This window comes from Sarcophilus harrisii, chromosome 1 (assembly GCF_902635505.1).
Source record: "Sarcophilus harrisii chromosome 1, mSarHar1.11, whole genome shotgun sequence".
NCBI lineage: Eukaryota > Metazoa > Chordata > Mammalia > Dasyuromorphia > Dasyuridae > Sarcophilus > Sarcophilus harrisii.
This window is the reverse complement of record NC_045426.1, coordinates 5,258,265-5,281,262: the sequence shown is the minus strand read 5'-3', so window position 1 is coordinate 5,281,262 and position 22,998 is coordinate 5,258,265. Positions and strand designations below refer to the sequence as shown.

General features: G+C 46.4%; 1 protein-coding gene across 1 annotated transcript in view; it reads right to left on the bottom strand.

The window, feature by feature from the left end:
• The window catches only part of GLI3 (GLI family zinc finger 3), a 247,667-nt gene extending 225,637 nt beyond the window's left edge, over window positions 1-22,030 (bottom strand). Inside the window, exons 1-2 of the mRNA XM_003762657.2 lie at window positions 21,897-22,030; window positions 6,466-6,630 (exon numbers count right to left, since the gene is read on the bottom strand). Of these exons, the coding sequence (XP_003762705.2) occupies window positions 6,466-6,589 (124 nt within the window). The 5' untranslated portion in view covers window positions 6,590-6,630; window positions 21,897-22,030. The remainder of the gene's footprint in view (window positions 1-6,465; window positions 6,631-21,896) is intronic.
• Window positions 22,031-22,998: the final 968 nt, after the last annotated feature.

Below are 22,998 nucleotides of genomic sequence, written 5' to 3'. Positions count from 1 at the left end.
TGTGAGTTTTATGTTATTTTATCTCTGCATCTCTTTTCCTTCATGTATAAAACATTAAACTGATTATCTTAAAGAGCTGAGTTGGACCTCAAAGGTCACCTGAACCAAACTTCCATTTTACTACTGGACAAACTAGAGCCCAAGGCTTAGGGAGGGAGGTAGTATTCAGGAGAGCATAGATTCTAACTAGAAAGCTTAGGAGGCCACAGGTGGATTTATTATCTGACAATGTTTAAGTTTAGAACAAAGTTTCATTTTTCAATCCTCGGACATTAATGCATTGCTGATGGAGTTGTGAACTGATTCAGCAATTCTGGAAAATAATTTGTTACTATTCCCAAAGGGCTAAAAACTGTGCATACTGTTTGATCCAGCAACACCACTGTTAGGTCTAGATCCCCAAGAGAGCCAAAGAAAGGGGAAAGGACATTGCTACTCTTTTTGCGGCGGTTAACAATTGGAAATCAAATTAATGCCCACCAATTGGGGAATGACTAAGAAAGCTGTGCTATATGATTGTAATGGAATATGATTGTGGTATAAGAAATGACAGGATGATTTCATTAAAAACTTGGAAAGACTTACATGAACTGATACATAGTGAAGTAAGCAAAACTAGGAGAATGGTGAACAGAGTGCTGTTCAATGAAGAATTGTGAATGGTTTAACTAATCTTGACAGTTCAAGGATCCAAGACAATTCCAAAGTACTGATGATGAAGAATACTATCTGCCTCCGGAAAAAGAACTGATATGGATTGAATAGAGATGGAAACATGCTATTTTTCAATTTCTTTCTTTTCCCCCCTTTTATTTGTTTTCTTGCATAAAAGACTGATGTGGAAATGTTTTACATTATTGCACATGTATAACATATCAGATGGCTTACCATCTCAGGGAAGGGTTGGTAAGGAAAAAAGAGGGAAGAATAGAACTTGGAACTCAAAACTTCAAATAAATAAAAATGCTTTTAAAAATGGAGAAAAAATAAGGGTAAGAAAATTTCCAAGAAAAAGAAAGTGAACCTTTGAAATCAGGGCTTTTTGATGGCAACCCTGGTCGTGCTGTGACCTGTTTCTATGGAGATGTCTATTAAAGGGTTTAAATTTTTTTTCTTCTTTTTTTGGATCTTCAACAGAGTCATCACCGCAAAACTCTTAGGGTTCACCAAACAAGGAAAATAAGTCTCACTAACGCCATCTTCTACAAACCACCGCCATCTTGGATTAGTCACCAGCTGGCAGTGCTTCAACCTTCAAAGCCCTCACAACCACAAGAACAGCGTGGTACATATCCAATCCCCTCAGACCCACCAATACAGGCATTGATGGGCCATCCCTACTGCTGTGTGTCCCAAAGAATATGGGTTAATTGGGGAGTCAGTCTCACGGAATCTTAAAATTGGAATGGGTCTCAAAGACTCCCTCCAACATCTATGCTCAATAACAAATGCCTGCTCTGTTTAGCTTTGAAAACCCTTCATAATTTGGTCTCAGTCCAGTCTTCCTTAATAATTGCACATTTCTTTCCTCCATCTACAGCACCTTCCAGACCAGTACAATGCTCACTATCCACTACACTGCATCATCTCCCCCTTCTTTATTTGTGCACAGGCTACCTTTGACTGAAAGTTTCATCCTCCTCACCTCTGGCTCTCCAAACCTCAAACTCCCAAGCTCTAACCACCTTCTACATGAGGATTTTGCTGATCCTCCCATGTCAGTGCCCTTCCTGATTCTGATTTGGTTTTCTTTTCATTGATTAAGTGCTTATTACTGTAGGAACGGTTTCTCCCAACAGAATATGAGCTCCCTTGAAAAGAGGGTGGATTTCATGTATGTCTTAGTATTCTCAGAGTCCAGGACAGTGCTTGCCATCTACATGGTAGGGATTTAATAAATTATAACATAAGCACCCTGAGGGCAGGAGCTTTTTATAGTTCTTCTTTTGTATCTGGTGCTTAGACAATGCTCGATACATAGAGTATTTAATAAATGTTTGCTGGGTGGATAAATGCTTGAGTTGCATCGTATCTAATCTATGCGCTTGAACAAGAATCCTGACAATAACAATCAGTGGACATTTACTTGAAGATGTCCAGCATAGGGAGCGACGGCTCTTTTACTTGCCAAGGCAGCCCAAGCTACTGGGAAAAAACACTAATTGACGGCAAGATTTTCTTGTCGGCAAAACTAGATCCACCCCTCTGTCGCATCCCCTGCCCCTGGTTCTGCATCTGCACAAAGTAGAGTCAGTCTCATGTGGGGAGTTTCAACAATAGCTATGGTAGCACTGCCTTCCTAAGTGATCCACGCCCCCCCCATTCACCAGGAGCCCACGAGTGCATGGAAGCTCTCATCTCTCACTGAAGAAGCGCAACAAAAGAAATGAATCAAACCCATTTTCCTCTTTCTTCCCAGGTGCTTCCTTCCCTAGGATTACAAGCTCTGCCTAAAACTTCCATTTCACATTCATTTAGAGAAGGGCATTTTTCTTTCTCCTTGAAAAATTGATTTCATTTCTGTCTTGTAGAAGGAAGCAACAGCACCTTTCAGAAGAAGGTTTGTGCTGCTTGAAGCCCTTCTTTGAGAGCTGTCACTCAATCACACACCGTCTGAAAAACTGGGCACTAATTAGTCCTGCCCAGAAGGAAGGAGAGTCTGTGTCCGGGCTTGGGGGGTATCCACTGCCTGTCCTAGCAGGTGCTGATCGACAGGAGTAGTGCGTCAAATTTCCATCCGTTTCATAACCAGACCAATGACTGCTCCTTGTTCAGTCTTGCCTCATTTAAAAGAAAAACAAACAAGCTTCGAGTCAAATTTTGTCCCTTGCTAGAATCAGCTCAGGAGATCAGAGCACGATTTGGGAAATGAAAGAGATATCAGTGGACATCAGCTACCAACTGGTCCGGTGGTTCTCAAAGTGTCACCTGGGGGATCTTCGGGGCACCTGAGAGCTTTTTATCTTGGAGGTTGTTGTTATTTCAGTCCCATCCATCTCCTCAGTGGACCGTTCTGTTCACGAGGTTTTCTTGGCAAACATACTAGAATGATCTCCCATTTCCTTCTCGAGAGGATTAAGGCAAACAAAAGGTACATGAATTGTCAAAGATCACACAACTAGTCAGTGTCTGAGGCAGATTTTAACTCGGGTCTCCCTGAGGTCTCTTATCTAGTGAGCCACAGAGATGCCTCCTAGGGAACAGAGCTTGTGACTTGCCCACAGGATCTGAAGCAGAATTTGAACTCAGGGTCTTTCAGACACTGGGATAAGCACACTATAGCCCTCTAGTTGCCCCAAGACTATTCTTAGGTGTCTGCAAGGTCAAAATTATTTTCATAATAAGACTAAGACATTTTCATTTTTAACATGACAAATATCAATATCTATAAATCATATAAACACTCTTTGGGAGCAGCTAGGTAGCTCAGTGGATAGAGCACCAGTCCTGGATTCAGAAGGACTGGAGTTCAAATTTGACTTCAGACACTTAACCCTTTCCAGCTGTGTGACCTTGGGCAAGTCACTTAACCCCAATTGCCTCAGCAAAATAAATAAATAAATAAATAAAATAAAAATCAAGCAAGGGCCTAATGAGACTTTTGGGGAAGCTAGGTGGCAAAGTGGATAGAAGCCCTGAATTCAGGAACACCCGAGTTCAAATCTGACCTCAGACACTTAACACTTTCTAGCTGTGTGACCTTGGACAAGTCACTTAACCCCAATTGCCTCAGCAAAATAAGTAAATAAATACTCTTTGGGATCTTCAATACTTTTACAGAATGTAATTGTTCCCTAAGATTAAAAATACTGAGACTGCTGATATAGTCCAGCCCGCATATGAAGGAAATATACACTACAGGAGAGCCAAGAAGCAGCCATCCAGCCTCCACTCCATGACCTCCAAAGACAGGAAACCAAATCCCTTTCACTTTGGACAGCTCATATTGGTGGGAATCTTAGTAGACAGCTACCTTCAAAGTGAATGGTCCTTAATTCCCAGCAAATGATTAAAAGGAGTCAGCCAGGACCTAGAATCTTAAAGCATTCTCAGAACAAGGGGACAAAAGCAACCAAGTTATCTAATTGGTGCATATTTTAGGGCAAAGAAAAGGAAAATAATAAATAAAAAAGGAGAAGCTCTTGCACTACTGATCCTACCCTCTCTGATGGCACTGCAGTGGTTCAGTCCAAGGAGGGCTGTATTCAGGGTATGGAAGTTGTAGGGGCAAATTCTGACTCAGCCACTTAGTAAATAAATGTATTACCTTCAGCAAGTCATTGTACCTTTAAGCACCAATTTTCTTCAACTATAAAATGAAGAGGGATCATCTCAATGCCCTTGGAAGTCACTTTCATCTCTAAATCTATGAATTTGTGACACTAATCCAGACTATACTTAACCAAGAATCCATGTCACAACAGCCCCAATAAATGCAGATTTAGTCTCTGCTGTATCCTTCTCAGGGAGCCCATCTCCCTGCTAGAAAACTTGAAGGGGGACAAAGCTTTTTGTCTTTTATTAAACTCTCACTCCTGAGGTTTTTATTTTGTTTTGTTTTTGAAAAACAGTGCAACATTGGTTCCCAGGCTCTGTCTCTCTATGTCCGTCTCCCCCCCAACCCCTGCTCTTTCTATATAAAAACCTATTTTTAAAGTAATTATAAATGACATAAGAGGAAATCATTTTCTAAGCATCGCCTTAAAATATATAAATAAATAAAAATATAAAAAAATTAAATCCAATGAGTTTAACAAGATACCCACGCCCAGTACCCCCTGTGCCAAACTAACCAAATCCATCTCTATGCACTCACCCAACTAGAAAAACACATATAAATGTTTGAAACAGTCCCTTGAGAGAAACACAAACCAGTATATGGCAGGGGAGACGATGGACTTAAGAGAGCGAGAGCTTCTGATGGCATAACAGAGTCAACCTTAACTGGGTGTCTAGCCTCCTCCAGCCCTTACCTACTGCACTGTGAAATATCTTTCGCAGAGAAGACAGAGAAGAAGAGACAGACAAAGGAGATTCAGACAGAGAAGGAGAGAGAGACAGACAGAGGAGAGAGAGAGACAAGAGAGAGAGACAGAGAAGAGAGGCAGAGAAAGAGAAAAGAGAGAGCAAGAAAAGGTAAAGAGAGGAGAGAGATGGAGAGAGGAAGACAGAAAGGGAAGGAGGGAGAGAAGGAAAGGAGAGAAAGAAAGAGAAAAGAGAGTAATGGAGAAAGAGAAAGGACAGGGGAAAGTGAAAGAAGAAGACAGGAAAGGAGAGGGGAGGAAAGAGAAGAGGAGAAAAAAGAAGAGATAATTGAAGAAGTGAGGAGAGGGTTGGAGGGGAGGGAAGGAGAGAAAAGGAGAGAAAGAGACAGAGGGCAGTGAGAAATTGCCTAAGACAACATAATACCTACTACCACAGTTGTACCCTGCTCTGGCTCTGTTTCTAAGCTAGGAAAAAATAGCAATTTACAAAATGGAGGATACTGGGATAATGGGAAGAGTGCTTTCTCTGGAGGCAGAGGATCTGGATTCGAATCTTAACTCGGACACTTGTGTGATCTTGGGTAAATCAGTTAACTTCTTTGGGCCTCAGTTTCCTCATCCACAGAATGACTATGTCAGGCTCAATGGCCTCCGAGTTTCCTCTCCATTCTGTTCTTCTAATCGAAGGATTCCCCATATCCTCCAGTAGCAACCTGATTCGTCTTCCCTCCTCGGAAGCCAAAAGTCAGACCCCGACTCCAGACAACAGAAGCCAAGGAAGCCGAGGGGAACAAGCACACGTGACCGCCATAATGTTTGTCCAAAGGACTTTGGGAATTTATTTCCAATAACCAATACTAGTGTTAAGGCTCGGACTTCCTTTGAAAGTTTAATTAAAACGTCGAAAGCCAGGAATTGTGGAAGACATGACTTCCCAAGGACAACTGGGGAGATTCACAAAATTCCCCCAAACCAACAATAAAAATCTGCATCCGTTACGACGTCCAAAATCGATTCGCAGAGACAGCGATCACCCTGTTTGCCTGAGCTACAAGAATTATCCAGGTCCTGTTAGTTTTCCTCTACAGTGATTGACTTTCTTGGGGAGAAAAACCTTGGCAACATCTGGGTGACAAGGCAACTTTTGTGTCTTTTGTAAAAACTCATTATTCTGATGAGAGAGAGAGATTTCAATGGCAAAATGCTAAATATTTTGAACTCTTGCCAGACTAATCAGAACGATTTCCCAAATGCCAAAACAGGAACTTCCTATAAGAAACAACCTCTCTCATTTCTATCTCCAATTAGAAAGTTGAGGACGAGTCTGCATCTGATGTCAAAACAAGAATTCTTGAACCCTCCCCCTCTCCCCAACCCCCATCCGTTTTCTCCTTGGAGAGAACAGAGATTCAGGTGCAAAGGAGCAGTTCACTGGGAACTCAGCCAATCTCAAGGATGCTGGCAGCCCACGGGCACTCACCATTGGATGTGGTGCTGGAGGCTGCGGCTTTCTCACTGACGTCTGCCCGCGTGGGGCACTTGGCGATGGGAGCCTCCACCTTCTTCTTCTCACTGGCTGTGGAACTGTGGGACTGAGCCTCCATGATGGCTTCTCATTCCATCAGCTCTCTCAGGGGAACTGTACCTAAAGTCAAGGAGAACTTGGTCAGCTCCAATCCCCAGCAAGGGAGTTCCCAAGACTGCCTCTTTTTGATCCCAAGAAAGAACCCAGCCAAGAAACCCTTCTCCCAGCATAAATCTTCTCAAGCTTTAAGGAAGTAAGGAGAATTCTGTCTATATCTGCAAAATAAGGAAAGCTGAAACAATTGTCCCCAGAATTCAGACTTAAAAGTCCCTTTTCCCAGAAGAGATGACAGCTTCTCAATGAATGAGTTTCTGAAAAAAAACAGCTGAGGGATTTATGCTCAGCCTTGAGCTACCTAATGTTATCAACTACCAAAAGTTGCCAGTGGATGGCAATTTAATATTGAAATAAGGAAGGCTTGAGTACAAATCTCGCTTCTGACACACCGAGTGTGTGACTTCCCTATTATCTTTCAGAACCCAGCTCAAATCCCCCCTTCTGGCAAGAAGTCTTTTCTGTCCATTTCCAAAAGTAGAGGGATGCTTGATTGCTGGACTGATAGGGAATGGCTACCATTTACACAGCATTTCGATTGCAAAACACTACAAAATTTTCTCCTTTTATCTGTGTAAAACCCTAGAAGGTAGGTGCTGTTATTATCCTCATTTTACAGATAAGGAAACTGGGACAGACAGAAGTTAAGTGACTTGTACAAGACCACCTAGCTAGGTAAGTGTCTGCAGGTGAATTTGATACAGCAGCCAGATCCGATGCTCTAGCCACTTTGCCACTTGGGAGCCTTTGCATTCACGTGTGAACACACATATATGTACAGATACATCACATATATTATACACACACACACACACACACGCGCACACATCTTGTTTGTGTGTTGTCTCCCTCATTAGAAAATGAGTTTCTTAAAGGCAGTAAGTATGCTGTTCCTTTCTTTGTCTTCCTAGTGCTTGGTAGCACGCCTGGCATACAGCTGGTACTAAATAAATGTTTATTGATGATGAGTATGTCAGTGACGATGGTGATCAGGGTCCCCATATTAACCGTATTAAGAATCAAAGACCCAGAACGGAGGTCACGCTGGCTTCTTTGGGAGAGGGTATATTCTACAGGCAAGAAATCATTTCCATTTCTTCCCACCTCCACATCATCCTCGCCCCCCAGCAACTTAAAAAAAGACACAGAGGGCGTCATGATCAAATCTGGAAGAGCTGACACCCCCTGGATAGAAAACCAGAACAGCTACAGTTCACACTATTAACCACCAAGGTCCTCCGCTAGTCTAAGACACGGTTCCCACCCCCAGCAGCAAGCCAGCATTCCACCCCCAGCCCTCCATCTCTTTGCATTTCCTCGATATCTCCTCCGCATCTGCTTCCATATGGATACATCCCTCTCCCCCAGAGAGTGTCAGCACCTTGAGGGCAGAGGCCATTTCCTTTTTCTCCACACCACCAGCCCCCAGCGCAGTGTCTGGCACATAGCCACCATTCTAGCATCTCTTGTTGAGCAGTTAAGGGAATGGCTTCCCCATCTCAGTTTCAGTCTCACTTTTACCTTGTTCCCCAAGCAGCCTCTCACGAGAATCCGCCTGCTATTCTAACTTATTTGATTTTGACAATAAGGCCCATGAACCCACGTTCCCAGCCCAGTGGAGATTTGGGAGTTGGGGTTTCTTGAAACCACAAGAATTCCTCCCTTTGAAACTCTGCAAAAGCCAAGAACCAGGGGCAGGATTGCAGCCTGCTCATCGATCATCTGGAGCCCCCCCCAATATTTAAACTACACAAGTCATCTTCATTCCACCCCACCCCCACATACCTTTATCTCTAATCTTCCTTAAAACACACAAACACCTGCATTTGTTTGAGTTACGATTTTAAAACAAACAAAAGGTGTTAGAACAGCACACTTTCCACTCTGCAAGGAAAGTTCAAGATTGCCCTTGGCATGTAATGGGATCACTTGTTTAGGAAACTTAGGACATGTTCCTGCTGGGCAACAAGACTGCCTTTCTCTTCCTATTTCATTTTGGTCGCTTTTCTGGTGATGATCTAAGAGTTAGGATAAAGACACTGAATGGGAGAGAAGTGCATTTCCCTACAGAACTCATGGTTCGTGTCCAGAACAGAGGGGACCGTGGAGTTATGGCTGCATCAGCCTGATGGTGCTCCTTTTACATAGCATTGGATCTCCCATCTCCATGCCCGGGTTGTGTCTCATCCCTGGACTATACTTCCTCCCAGATTTCCTAGCTTTCTCCAAAACTCAGCACAAGTGTCACCTTCTAGAAGAAATCTGTTCTGTTTTCCCACTTCTGTTGCTAGAGTCTTTCATCTAGAATTTATTTAGTATATATTTTGTGTTTAATTTTCTATAAATATATTGTTCTCATCAATAGAATTGTCAATTTATTAAGTGCCTATTATCACCATGCCATAACATCCATGAGGGAAGATATTGTTTTATTTTTACCTTTGTATGATGTAGTACAATGTATGAAACATAGTAGGTGCTTTTTAAATATTTCTAGGTTTAAATTTAAGATTTAGCACCAGCAAAATATGCATTAATACTTTTTAATCATTGGAGGAATCTTCTATAGCATCACAGAGTTAGAAATAAAAGTGACCTTCACAGCCATGGAAGAATAGATTTGGAGCCAGAAGAGCACACAAAGGACACAAAGAATGAGTCCAATCATCACCTTTTACAAATAAAGAAACCAAGGTGATACAACTGGTCCAAAGTCACAAGTGACAAAGCCTAGAAATGTATCCCTGTCCCATGGTACAGCTCCTACCCACCATGGCAACATTCTTTCTACTAGTCTACATTGTTTGCAAACTGAATACGAAATCATTCCACACCTATGGGTAGGATTTTTTAAGTCAGTGTCAATGTTGCTTTAATTAGTAAAGTGTTATTTCCTTTTAAAAACGTTCTTGTATTGGGGGTAGTTTTCAACCTGCATAGACCACTTTCAACACGTTGGATAAAGGGAAGATTATGGTAATTTTCTCTTATCAGTTAATATAAAAAAATTATACCCCCCACCCTCCAAAAATATACACATTAAGATGTGTGGATTGAATATAATCATTCTTCAGGGCATAAAGTGTACCAATAGTCTGTTTAAATTGTCTGAGCAATATAGAGAACTACTAAGAAATTTAAAATCCTTTTCTTCAATGGATGGAGTTAAGTAAAAGGAAATAGACCCAAACAGGAACTAAGGTTCCTTATTCAACCACTCTTTTCTCCAAAGTAAAACACTGGCACAAGAAAAGCAAAAACAAAAACAAGCCCTAACAATCTCCAAAGTAGGTACTGCTCATTCCTGTCCTAAAGGTCCAACTTCATTCAGTCTTAAAGAAAGCTTCAGTGAAAGTGACATGGTGGTATGGAATGACCATTGCGACTGGCCTTCACTTTGCAGTCTCATCTCATCTCTTTCCCTCACATTCTTATCCATATTTGTGGTCACCTTATTTGCAGATTCTATTCCATAGAAGCTACTTCTCTTAACAATGACGACCATCGACCCTGGGATGACTAGGTCACTAAAAAGCCAAGACCACCCCTGTAAAACTTTCAGAGGATATTTCAGAAATGGGCTCTGGGATGATAGGGATCAGGTCCGAATTAGGAAAGTAAAGTTGGGAGGCAGGGGAGGAGGAGTGGGGGGAAAAGTGGGGAAAGACAACTAAATCAAGGGAAAACACTCCAAAATTCAAGAATGACATTGAAACATTCAGAGGAAAAGAGAACTAAGCAGCCTTCCCCCCCCCCCCAAACATTCTTGATTTTTTCCTATTCCACTACACATGAAATTGCCATTATTTTTGCCACATCCAGTCATCCTTCATCCCAGAATCCCATTTTAGATAGGATCCACTTATGTCTACTCTCTGTGTCCATAGATGTAGGACTCCTCTTTCTATACAATAAATCAGGATTTGCATCCATTTCCTGTGTAATAAAACAAGTTTCAAAGTGTCTGGATAATACTACTGAATCAAGCAATAAGCACTAAGTGCCTATTATATACCAGGAACTGTACTAAATGCAGGAAATATTTTTTTTTAAAAAAGCAATACTTGCCCTCAAGGAGTTTACAATCTCTACAAAGCTGCAAGCAGGAAATAATCAGCTGAGGAAAGGTATTAGAATTAAACAGGGTTGGGGAAGGCTTCCTATAAAAGATAAGATTTTAATTGAAATTAAAGGAAGCTCAGATCAGTAGAGCATAACAGGGAAAACTTTGCAGGCACCAGTAACAATCAGAGAAAATGGCCCCCCCCCAAAAAAAAAAGTCCTTGCCCTCAAGGAGATCATATTCTAATTCAGGAGACAATTTGCAAGCAGCCTTCCCAGGCCAAGTTAGAGACAGGGTAAAATGGAGGTCCTCTCAGAGGGGAGAAATGGGGATGCACACATACACACTCTGTCCGGGAAAAGATTAAAACCAGCCAGCCTTGTGCCCATTGCTTTGAATCCCACTCTTTTCACTTGCCTGGGTCAAGGATGGAAAACCTTCAGCATTTAGCTCTTTCACATCAGAGCTGCCTCCCCAACTGGGGCTCATTTGCTCACGTGCAGCCTCTGATGTTTCTGTACAACCTGAACCACTTGTCTCTGCTGCCCCCAATGCTCAGTTTGCTTTTCCCTTGTCTTTTCTTTTTAATTCCTAGCTCTATTTCATTTGTGCCGAAGTCCTCCTAGCCAATTCATTAACCAGCACTTTGCATCCACTGAGAAGAGCTGTCTGAAGTCACAGAGGCAATGCATTCATCATCATTACATCAGCGGGAGGAAGCTCACCCTTATTGCCATCAGCATCCAAAGGTCCCCGATCAGTGGGCAAGCCAACGGCGCGCACTTAATTTCTCTGAAATGACTTTGGGTATTTGGGGGCTGAAGGGGCTGTGCTGTAGCTAGACTTTGATCCCCACACAGTGCGCTCTACAACTCTCTGCCTTTCCTAGAGGCGAGGCGATAGCAAGAGACAGTAATCCCCCAGCAGCCAACTGAGCAAAGAAGAAACACCCAGGGAGGCGAGAAGGACTGTCAGAAAATGTCCTCCTTGCTCAAGGGGTTGGAGCCCTTCATCAATTCTGAGAAACAGGCCCCACTGCTCTGGACAGATCCAGGGATATAAGGAAACACTCCCTGATACATGAAGACACCCAGTAAAACCGAGAAGAGAAAGCCTTTCTGGTACAGAAGTGTTTCTTACAGACCTAGGCAAGATGGACTTGGAAGATACATTTAGGAAGACAAAGCTTTTAGAATTCTCTTGTTCCAAACCCCAACTGAAAACTGTATCCACCAAACACACAGGATCTTCTAACACTGAGATTTAGCTATAACTTTAACCCAGACCAGCTTAGCCACCCTGTCCCCAAATGAGTTTCCAAGTTCAACCTTCCAAAACAGCCTAATGGAGTGCTAGAAAGGAAGCTGAAGGTGAAGTTCCCATTTCTGTCTCTCTGATTGGGACAAGTCCATCCATTCATCCATCAGTTCCCTCACATTCAAAATGAAAGGGTTGGATGTTTCTTTTAGCTTTAAATCAGTGTCCTCTTGGCCTGTGTTTCACTGTCAGTTCACTTCTCTGCCCTAAGTTTCCTCCTCTCTAAAATGAGAAGGCCAGAATCGATGCCCTCCCCTCTCCCTTCGAGCTCCTAATCTATGATCTTGCCACACAGTTACCTTCTTCTGTGTTACCTGGAAAGAAGTAAAGGAGCCCACAAGCTGTGGTATCACCTCCTCTGGAAGATTTGTTTCTAAATTAAAATCAGGCAAAACTTCTGATGGTGTTTTGTTCAAAATAAAAAGATTTAAAATAACTCCACCAAAAGCCTGATAAGTCAAGATCACTGGTGGGGTCCCCTGTTAATGGCAGCAACACTCCTGCCCACTCCCAACTCATCCACCATCATCCCATTCGGCTCAGGGAATCACTGATCGTGTGGAACAGATGATTTCTGCTAGAGAGTTGCCTTTAGTGACACTTCCTGGATGTTGGAAAAGAAGATGGCCTCTCCTTCAAAGCAGGTGAATTTTTTTTTCAGAAGGTCAGGATCCCCTCCTCATCCCTGCCTCAGTTAGCCATGGCACAGCCTCCTTTTCACTGGAGTGTCCTTTCCTTCATACACGACTGCAAGATTAACAGCTGCTTCAAGTTGTGCATTTTGCAGCAGCAGTTTAAGACAAATTTCAATGAAATATTGATACCCTCCTCCAGCCGTTTACATGCATCTCTAAATAAAAGAGCTTCTCCAGAGAAGAGAAAAAGAAGCCACCAAATGCAAAACAGCTCAGCTGACTCTCTCCAAGGATGGACAGATTAGCACAAAAGCAAAGAGGCGATGCAGAAGGCTGCCATATTGCCCATTTCAAACACGCCTATGGGGACACTTACTGAGCACCTACTGTGTACCAGGCACTTTGCTAGAGGCTCGGGATCCAAGCGCCCAAGTCTCCCCTCAAGGGGAGTCCAACTAAATGAATCCAAGAAAGAGGGACTGTCAGTGTTTCCCTGTCCCCAAGTTCCTGAACTTGATTTTGGACAGATGTACTCATGCCCTTGGTGACAGTAACAGTTTGCCCTTAGACCGCCTGCATTTTCCTTCTGTAGGGAAATGGGCGAGATTTGCAGTTATAGTAATGAAACAGGTGTGCACGAAAAGGCATTCTTATTAGTCACAGGATCAGTAACTGCTGTTGTAGTTTTTGCAAATGACAACTTTGTCATCGCAGAGGAGAGAGAGGAAGCTTTGACACTTCTTCCTGTCAACAAGAGTGTTGCCAGGGCCAGAAATTGCTACAAGTTGGCTTTGGTAGGATCCAGTAAAAAGAAATCCACTAACCAAACAACATGTATTTATTAACTCCCTGTTGTATGCTAGGGATTTTCCCGAGCACTGGTTATATAAAGGGGGAAAAATGAAAAAAGGGAGGAAAAAGCAGCCTGCAATCCAAAATCTTTAGGTTACTGCATTTCTAACTACCAATTAATAACTTTCCTAACAGTAGATTTCATTGAAGAGGGATGTGTGTGTGTGTGTGTGTGAGAGAGAGAGAGAGAGAGAGAGAAAGAGTGAGTGACTGATAGACACACAGAGAGATAGAGAGGAGACAGAGGTAACAGGTTTTCCTTAATAAATAAATCACATTTAACATTTTAAGCCTTCCACTTATTTGCCTACAATCTCTTGGGAATTTACCAAACAAGAAATAAACACCAAGCACTATCCCAGATAAAAGTCTGGAGTGGCTTTCTTTTTCATATGAAATTTAGATTTTTTCTGTCACCTCCTTTTGAAAGAATAAAGGCAGGAGCAGTCATTCTGTTTCCTTCAACAGCCACTGATGCAGCTTAGAAATGGCACAGGGGAAAGATATGATCTCTCTGCTCTTAGACTAATCTAAGGGAAGGATATGACCCCAGTCTCAAAATGTTTGCTGGCCCTCGATGAGTTTCCCATACATCTAAATATTTAGTTCAGGGCACTGTCGTTTGGCTTACACGCCAGAGTAAAACTGAAGATTTTCATTTGTCTCCTAGAGAGAGCCTGGACAAGGAGCTAAACTGGCTTTCTCTTTTTCTTTGGTGCTTTTCATGGCCCATTTTCCAGCCTCAAACAGAAAATTTTCTCATACATCAGACTAAATGTATATATTAATCTATCAGTGAAGTTTACAAATGAAGTTGAAGTCTATATTTCCCTTGATTCTGCATCTCAAAAAAATTTTATTTTAAACCTGGAACATCATCTTTCTAAGGTTCTGTCTTCAGCTATGGAATAAGTGTTTTTCTTTGGTTTTTTTTTTTTTTTAAAGATCATTACACATTTATTTCACATTTCAGAAAAAAATCTAAATGTGCACATTTTAAAACCAAAAGACCTCATGGTGATGAGACTTTCAATTCCTGGAATCCTGTTTCTCTCTTCAATAAACTTTGAAGGCAAAGGACACTTCCACTGAGCAAGATCTGTCCTCTCCACCAGGTCTAAACAGTTGCTTTAAAATGCCCCAAAATATCAGCTCCATAACCCCATTCAACCCTAACCCTACGTTTCAACCTATCATGGCCCTGAAATGTGAGCAAGCCTTTTTTTTTTCTCATTTGTTTTTCAAACTCAGCATTTTTCATGCCTCTTCTATCCCTAAATCCACCCTTCTAACAATTTTCCTGAGGACTCCTGCACCCTGCCTGAAGCTGCTTTATCCCTGCAATGGGGAAAGACTCGAGTTCCCCTCATCCTCCTGCAGCTCAATTCAATCAGTTCAACCACTGCATTCTTTAGCAGACTAAAGAAAACTCCATTCATGCAAAATCCAAGATCTAAATTGTCAAGCACCCAGAGTCCCCACAAGCCTCCCAGGTTGGCCGAGACCTTCAGTGCTGGGATTTCATTTCATGTATACAGCTCAGAATGGCAGACATTGTCCTGAAGTGACAGTGACAACTTGGGGTTCAGATTATTCCCTTTAAGGGATTCATACATCTTATTTAATGAAGGCTTCATTCTTCAGGCAAGCTGCAGGACTGCCTGCAGGATTCTTGTACATGAAGCCAATTCTGCAGACACTAAATTCTTTTTTGGATCAAACCAAAAAAAAAAAAAAATGCAAAACTACACAAACCAAACTTAAAACAAAACAGAAAATGAAGCTGAGCATTGGCCCAGCATGTGAGGGCTCCTACATTCCTGGAGTCTGAGCTCTCTCCTCCAGATCTGATTGGAGGTACACATTCATATTCATCCATTCATATATTCTCAGTCTCTCTCTGTCTCTCTCTCTTCCTTGCTCTCTCTCTCCCTCCCTCCACACTCACAAAAGAAAACTTTAGTTGATGGTATCTTACGGCTTTTCCCTCAAAACCAAATAGAGCTGAAAAAAATCTCTCCAGAAACGAGCAACTCTAATTGCTCCCCACTACATTGTAAAGTCATTAAGGAAGTCACTCTCACTGGATTGTAGTGGGTTCCACATGCTATAAAAAATGCATCCATCACCCCAGTGGGGTGGGATACCTAATTTGGGGGTTAAATTACTTTTGAGAAAAACAAAGAAAAAGAAAGACAGAGACATAGAAACAGAGAAAGAAAGAGACACAGTGAGAAACAGATACACAGAGAGACAGAGAAAGAGACAATGAAACAGAGGGAGAAGGGGAGAGGAAGAAGAAAAGGAGAGATGAGAGAGAGAGAAGGGAAGGAAAGAGACACACACATAGAAAAACAGAGAGAGAGAGAGAGAGAGAGAGAAAGAGAAAGAGAGGGGGTGGGGGGGAGAGCGGCCGGCCTCCCCAGCCAGCTGTTCCAGGCCATCCATCGCAGCCCGTTCCAATTTGGTGCAGGTACAATTTATAAGGAGCGTGCAGGCCGTGACAAAGGCACAGTCCGATGCCAACACAGTCTTTAAGAAACTTTCCTCCTAAATCTCCGGGGAGAGCAGCTCCAGGAGGAGAAGGCGAGGATCCCAGGCAGCTCCAGGGCGGGGAGGGGCCTTACCTCGAGCCCAGCCAAGCGGAAATCGGGAGCCGTAATTCTCGCGGGCGACAGAGTCCACTTTCCGAGCTGTAATGGTGTGAAGGAGGCCCGGGCAGCCTGGCCTGCAGGCAGCACTAACCCGCCGATGACTAATGACGGGGCTGCCCAGACAATGAATTTGGGGACCGAGAAGGAACTGAGAGCGGCCAGCACCTTGACAAATGGGCTCGCGCTCTTTCATTCATTGAATAACCTTTAAGCACCAAATTGGCTCCAGATCTCGGGGGAGCCGGGCGGGCGCGGGTGGGACAATGCCATGCAAAGTATTTTCCTTTTTAATTAAGACTATTATGCAAAACGTATAAACATCATTACTGAGGGACAAGTAGAGGCGCAGACACGGAGGCCGAGGCGGGAGGGAGGGAGGGAGGGAAGGAGGGAGGGAGAAGAGGAGAAAAGGAGGGAAAGAGAGTGGGAGGGGAGAGGAGGGGGGGGAGGGCTGCGGTGGGGAGAGGGGAAGAAAAAATGTAAAAGCTCCTAATGTGATTTTTTTCATTCACTAGGTGGGAAAGGCTGGTAACTCCGCCCCACCCAGACACAATTCCCAGCCCGAGGAACCGTTGTGGGGTTTCTAAAAAGCAGCATGGAAAACAATTTGAAAAAGAAGGCAAATGAGTGATTTAAAAAATAAAATAAAAGACTAATGTCACTGAAAGCCCCAGAGAAAAGAAGAAAAGCAAAGGCCAAAACCAAAGTATTAAAAAAAAAAAAAAATCCAGCTCTTCTAAAGTTTATAGTCAGATGTCCTGATAAACCCCCCCCAAAAAAAACAACAACAACACCCCCCAATCCCCCCACCTCGGATCTCAATCTGCCTCCTCTTTCTATTTGAAAATAAATAAGTCTGTGGGGTGTGCTTAACAGACAGAATGCAATATCTAAAATGTCTCTAAATTAACAAGTACCACTTACTCCAGACAGCAATGCCTTTAGCAGCTCCTAAAAACTTCAGAAAAGGATCTTAAAACAGGAAGCTTAGTGAGCTCATAAAACCCGTTGTTGGAGCCAGGAACACATAGCATATTTAATCTGCAAACTGTGAGCGTCTCCCCTGATTTGAGCGAGATCTGAGGCATGCCCTCAAGGTTTGCTGGGATCTGGGATTAGAGAGTTGATAAGAACCTCGACTGCCCATGGACATGTTTTTCTTCTGCAGTTAAACACAAATGCGGAGAGACGTTTGACTGCTGCTTGGTGTTACTGCTCCCGCTATATGAAAGCTCCGCAGCTCCTTTTGCTGTCAATATATCAAAGTTGAAAAAAAAAATCATCAAAGTGGGAAGTTTCATTTAAAGTCCTCCCCAGTCTACAGCTCTATTTCACAGGCCTAGCAAATAAGAGAAAAGATGAAAAATCAAGCTGAAAGAACTTGAAAAGTAAGTTTGCAGCGGGGCCCGAGCTCGACTTGGGTTGACTCTGCGTTCCCCTCCCTCCCTCCCTCCTCCCCCCCCAAACACAAACACACTTTATTTCCTTTGAAAAAATAGACAAACCGAATCCCCGAGGGGAGGAGGAGGCCGGGTGAGGGGGGGTGGGGGGAAGAGAGGGTAGCATCTCCTGACCCTGGGCTAAATGGCCCACTCCCACCTGGGCTCCTTAAAGAAAGGGCTCCTTCTCTGCAGTCATTTTAGCTTTTTAATTGTCTCACATGATCTAAGTTGGCAGAAAATTTCTCCAATCTTCCAAAACAAATCAGACTGACTCCGGAATCGGAATGCCAGCAAAAACTAAACCCCTCTTCAAAGTATTCTTTAGCTCGGGATTTACAACAATTGCAGTAAGAAGCAAAGTCTGACTTTTAAGATAATCTACTATAGTCTAAAAGCATTAACATTCCATTACGAAGGTTTTCCTGAGGATTTCACGACTCACTGAGTCACTCTTCCTTCGAGTCTGTTTTTTTCTTAGTGCATTACTGTCTATATGCTGGCAACAAGGCTCATTCAAGGGTTTCCTTTCAGAATCTCCCCACCCCCAGTCTCCAAAAACTGGGATCTGGGCTCAGGAAGCAGCCTACCTTATTTGGAGGAAAAATGTAAGCTCTAGGTAGAGTTCTTCTCTACCTTCCTTCCTTCCTTCCTTTCCTCCATTGCAGGGAAGAGGGCAGCCAGGTAATTAGGCTCCTTTTGCTGGGCCAGAAACAAAGGCGGCCTCAGATTTTGCAGCCTGTCCCTCCACATGATGACAGCCCCCTCTTCCCTTCCATAAGCTGGGGAATAGCTCAAGTGACTTCAGGGACACTGAATTCCCTCCTTTCCCTCGGGCTCAAAGAGGCAGCAGGTAAATGATGGGGAGAATCTGCCCATCACCCCAGAAATCCAGCTCCACCCTTCGAGGTAAAGGGGATGAGGTTCCTGCTTTCATTAAAGCCAACTTTCCCCCCCCCCCAAATGTGAGTCTATTTGTGTTTAAGCAAAGCTCTGTGGGGGAGAACTGCTGTTGATAGCAGCTGCTCACTGGGCTGGATGCAGCATCCCCAAACAGCCTCCCTCTCCAAGTCCCAGTCCCTCCAAGGGTGCTTCACTCAAGGCCCAGGCTCTCCAACTTCACATGCAAATTTGCTTCCTTCTGGACAGATAAGATCACCCCAAGTTTCACATTAGTGGATGTTTGCAGGAGTATCCCAGCAAAAAAAGGATGTGTGCACCAGCTTGTTAAGACCAATATTTCCTTCCATAAACAAATTCTTCATCTACTTCACACTGTTTACACTGTGAAAGTCATTCCCCATTCCAGGGCTCCAGCCCGGGCCCCAGAACATGGAGCCCTCCCGCAGCCGCTCTGGGAGCAAAGCTTGGATTTTCAGGGGATTTCTAGGACTCTACAACACAGCCCTTTCCTCCTTCAAAATAATCTTGACAAGTGTAATTAAGAAACTGTCAGACTATTATTAATTTTTAATTTAGGACCTAAATGAAATAATTACAGAGATCAATCAGTAAGGCACCTATCCAAATTAGAAAGCAATTACATAAATACTCAGAATTAATACTTTAGGGCAATTCTTACAGATTTCAGTTAATAGTTCACTCCAACAGGAAACAAACAAACATTAGCGAGAAGAGAATTGATCTGGCTCCTTTCTTTGAAAGACTTAAGTGAAATCAGCTCGGATCACCAACCCCCAGCATGTTGAATTCAATCAAGTAGGCACTTTCCAAAACTAGATTATTTCCATTAGTCTGTTCTCTTTCTCCAAGTTCTGACCCAGCTCACGACCAGATCCCAGCTTATTTCCTTTACTCGGTTCTCTATCTCCACGTTCTGACCAGCTCACAACCAAACGCCTCCAAGAAATAGAGTCAGAGCTTCTATTTCCATTTCTAAATAGCTACGATTGGGCTGTGCTTTGGAAAAGTGAATGTAGATTCAAAGGAGGGGACTGGTACGGGGAGGGGAATGGGCTCCCCACCCCTTTCCCAACTCGGCTCCCGCTCCCGGGCTTGGAGGGATGAGGGGCTCACGCGTGCGGATCGGGGACAAAGTGCCCGGCCACGCAGGCCAGGAGAATTGCTCGGGACTTCCCTTTGGGTCGGCGAGCAGACGGTCACTCTTTAACCGGGGACTCTAGTGGCAGCTGGAAAAGGGGAAGAGTTGGCCACGAGAGGGGAGGAAATGTTTGAGGGAAATGAAGCTGCCCTCAGCCACGGGAAGGGGGCTACCAGTGCTTGCCCCCCCTCCCCTTACAGTCCCAACTCGGCCACCTGCCCGTGAGGGCGGTCACCGGCGGGGTGCCGAGGACAGGGGGAGAAGCCAACAGAGGAAGGGGCGGCTGGCATCGCCCCACGTGGGCATGGCGGGCTTTCCTCCTTTCTGCCGGGCACCTTGCTCGAAGCAGAGAAAATCTGTGCTGGGGCGAGGTCCCCAGGACGGAGACTTTCTCCCCGCTGAGCCGCTCAGCAGAGACCCGAGCCCCCACCCCCTGGCTTCCATTCAATTCCGTTGAGCAAACATTTATCTAGCACCTGTGCGGGGCCGGGCACGGAGCTGGGGGAAGCCGGCCCGCGGCTCCCAGCCTCCCGCCTCGGGTGGGCATCCAAGCCCGGTACCTGCCCGAGCTGATCACAGCTAAACCTCTGCTCTCCCGCCCCCCCCCCCATCCGCAGTCGGCCCCCACAGCAAGCTCTCCTACGGCCTAGGAGCTTGGTCCCGCAGCTGGGCAACGTTTATCCTGCTCCTGACTTGCAGTTGGGAAAAGCAGAGACGATCTCCCCCTCCTTCCCTCCTCCCCCCACACGCAGCCACCGCGCGCGCCTTTACTCTTCCAAACTCGCCAAATCTGCTCGGCTCCTTCAGCCCGGAGGAACCCAGGCCCGGCCGCGGCCCCCGCGGGCTGAGCTTCGGGCCCGGGGGCCAGCACACCCGGCCCGGGCTGGTAAGGGGGGAGGGGGGGGCCGAGCCGCGGCCTAAAAGCGGGGCAGCCGCTAGTGCAGCGCTCCAGGGCAGCCGGCCTCCCCGAGCACCAAAGTTTCTCCTCCGGCCTCAAGCGGGCGGGACGGGCGGGAGGGCCGGGGGAGCTCGGCAGCTTTGGCCCAAGCGGGGCTGGAGAAGCCGTCGCGGCCAGAAAAACTACGACCCCTCGGAGCTGCTTTGGGGCTGTAACGGGCCGGTACCGCGCGGGAGGGAAGGAGGGAGGGAGGGAGGGAGGAAAGGGGGAAGGAGAAAGGCAGGAGGAGGGGGGCGAGGAGGAGGAGAAGGAAAAAGTAGAGGGGAGCGAGGGGGAGGAGGAAAGCAGACATCTCCCGGCTTTCGGCTTGCTCGCTAACTTGCCTAGAGTCTTGGGACTCGAACTTGGGAGGCTGTTTGCATGGCCTTCGGCGCTTCCCCAAGGCGTCTCTAACTCCCCCAGAGAGTGAGCGGGGCCGTGGCCCCCGGCCCGCCTGACAGCCTAGGTACGTCCTTGGGTCTGGCCGCGGCAAGCCACCCGGCGAGAGACAAAGGACCGGGGGGTCGCTCCCCCGCTCCCTACCTGGTGGCGGCGGCTGTCAGGTCTCCCGAAGTTCCCGCACGCCCCACTCGCGCCGCGCCCCGGCGAGCCCCCAAGAGCCCAGGCCAGCCTCCTCAGCCCCAGCTGGGCCGCGGAGCTCCGTTCTGCACGGCCGTGCGTGGGGGTGGGGTGGGGGGCGGCAGCAGGGGCGCGCGTGTGAGGAGATGAGTGAGTGGGAGTGATTGTGAGGGTGAGGGTGAGCGGGTCCGCGCTCGCGCCCGGCCGGATACTTCCCTAGGGCTGCTGCCCTCCTGAGCTCCGGTGGAGCCCCCCCCCCCAAACCCCCGTGTGTGAGTGTGAGTGTGTGTGTGTGTGTGTGTGTGTGTGTGTGTGTGTGCCCGCCCGCCCGCTCGCCTGCCCGCCGAGCCCGGCACCACACTCTCAGCCATCTAGTAATCTGATCCCCCCTGACTCACCAGCACTGACTGACATTTCTGATTTGGTTCAACCGAGGCGGGGGCAGCAGTAGCGGCAGCAGGAGGAGGAGGAAGAAGAAAAAGAAAGGAAGGAAGGAAGAGAGAGAGAAAGGAAGGAAGGGAGAGAGAGAGAGGAAAGAAGGAAGAGAGAAAGGAAGGGAGGGAGAAAGGAAGAAAGAAATGAAGAAAAAGATAGAAAAGAGAAAAAAGGAAAGAAAGGAGAGAAAAGGAAAGAAAGGGAGAGCGAGAGGAAGGAAGGAAGAGAGAAAAAATAAACTCACTGCCCACATCCCCCGACTCCGATTCGGCTCAGCCCGGCCCGCGCAGCCCACTGACCTTTCCGAGGGGCCCCGGCCGCAGGCGGACAGCTCAGTTCGGCCGGCCTCCGGCCTCTGGCCTCCGCTACAGAAAGCACTTGCTGTTGCTCAGCCAGAGCCTCACATGTTGGAAAAGTTGTCCCTCGGCCCCCCTTCCCCTCCTCCCGCCCCCTCTCCCCCTCCTTCTCTCTCCCTCCTTCCCTTTCTCTCTTTCCCCCTCCTCCTCCTTCCCGCCCCCCTTCCCCGCCGCCTCCAAGTTTTCCCCGATGGGGCCGCCCCGATTTCCCGAGTGCCCGCCCTCTCTTTCTCCTCCCTGTCCCCCCGGGGAGCTCCCCGAGGCCCGGGGACTGAGGGCGGCGGACGGAGGAGGGTTGGGGGGGTCCGGGGTGTGTGGGGGGGTAACCAACCTGGGCGGATGGACCGACGAGCCAATGGGGAACTCCAAGCGCCTGCCGCGGCCCGGCCCGGGGGGAGGGGCGAGAGAGCCGGGGGAGGGGGCCGCCGGCCCGCCCCGGGAAACTTCAGGATGGGGCTCTGCACTTTTTGCTGGCTCTCTCTCTCTCTCTCTCTCTGTTTCTCTCTCTCTCTCTGCCTCTCTCTCTCTGTTTCTCTCTCTCTCTCTCTCTCTCTCTCTCTCTCTCTCTCTCTCTGTTTCTCTCTCTCTCTCTCTCTCTCTCTCTCTCTCTCTCTCTCTCTCTCTCTCTTTGTGTGTGTGTATTTCTGTCTGTGTGTCTGTCTTTCCCTCCTGGCTGCTCCGGGAGGAGGAGGTGGCCCTCTCCTTCCTCCTCCTTCTCTCCTCCTCCTCCTCCTTCTCCTCTGGATCAGTCGGGGTGCTCGGAGTTGGTGCTTCAGTTGCAGAGAGATGCAGGCGCCGAGGAGGGGGGGAAGGGGGAGGGGACCAGGACGGGGCGGGCCCTTGCCCGGGCCCGGGAACGTTTCTCCCAACGCCGCTCTGGGAGCCACTCTCAGTGCAGCCTGTGCCTGGGGGCGGAGGGGCGAAGAGCGCTGTGGGGAGCCGGAGCCACGCGCCTTCACTCCTAGCCCTCCCTCCAATCCTGCCCTCCTCTGCCCTCCCCTCACCTCCTCCCATACATAGATTCAGACCGGCCCCTCCTCCTCCT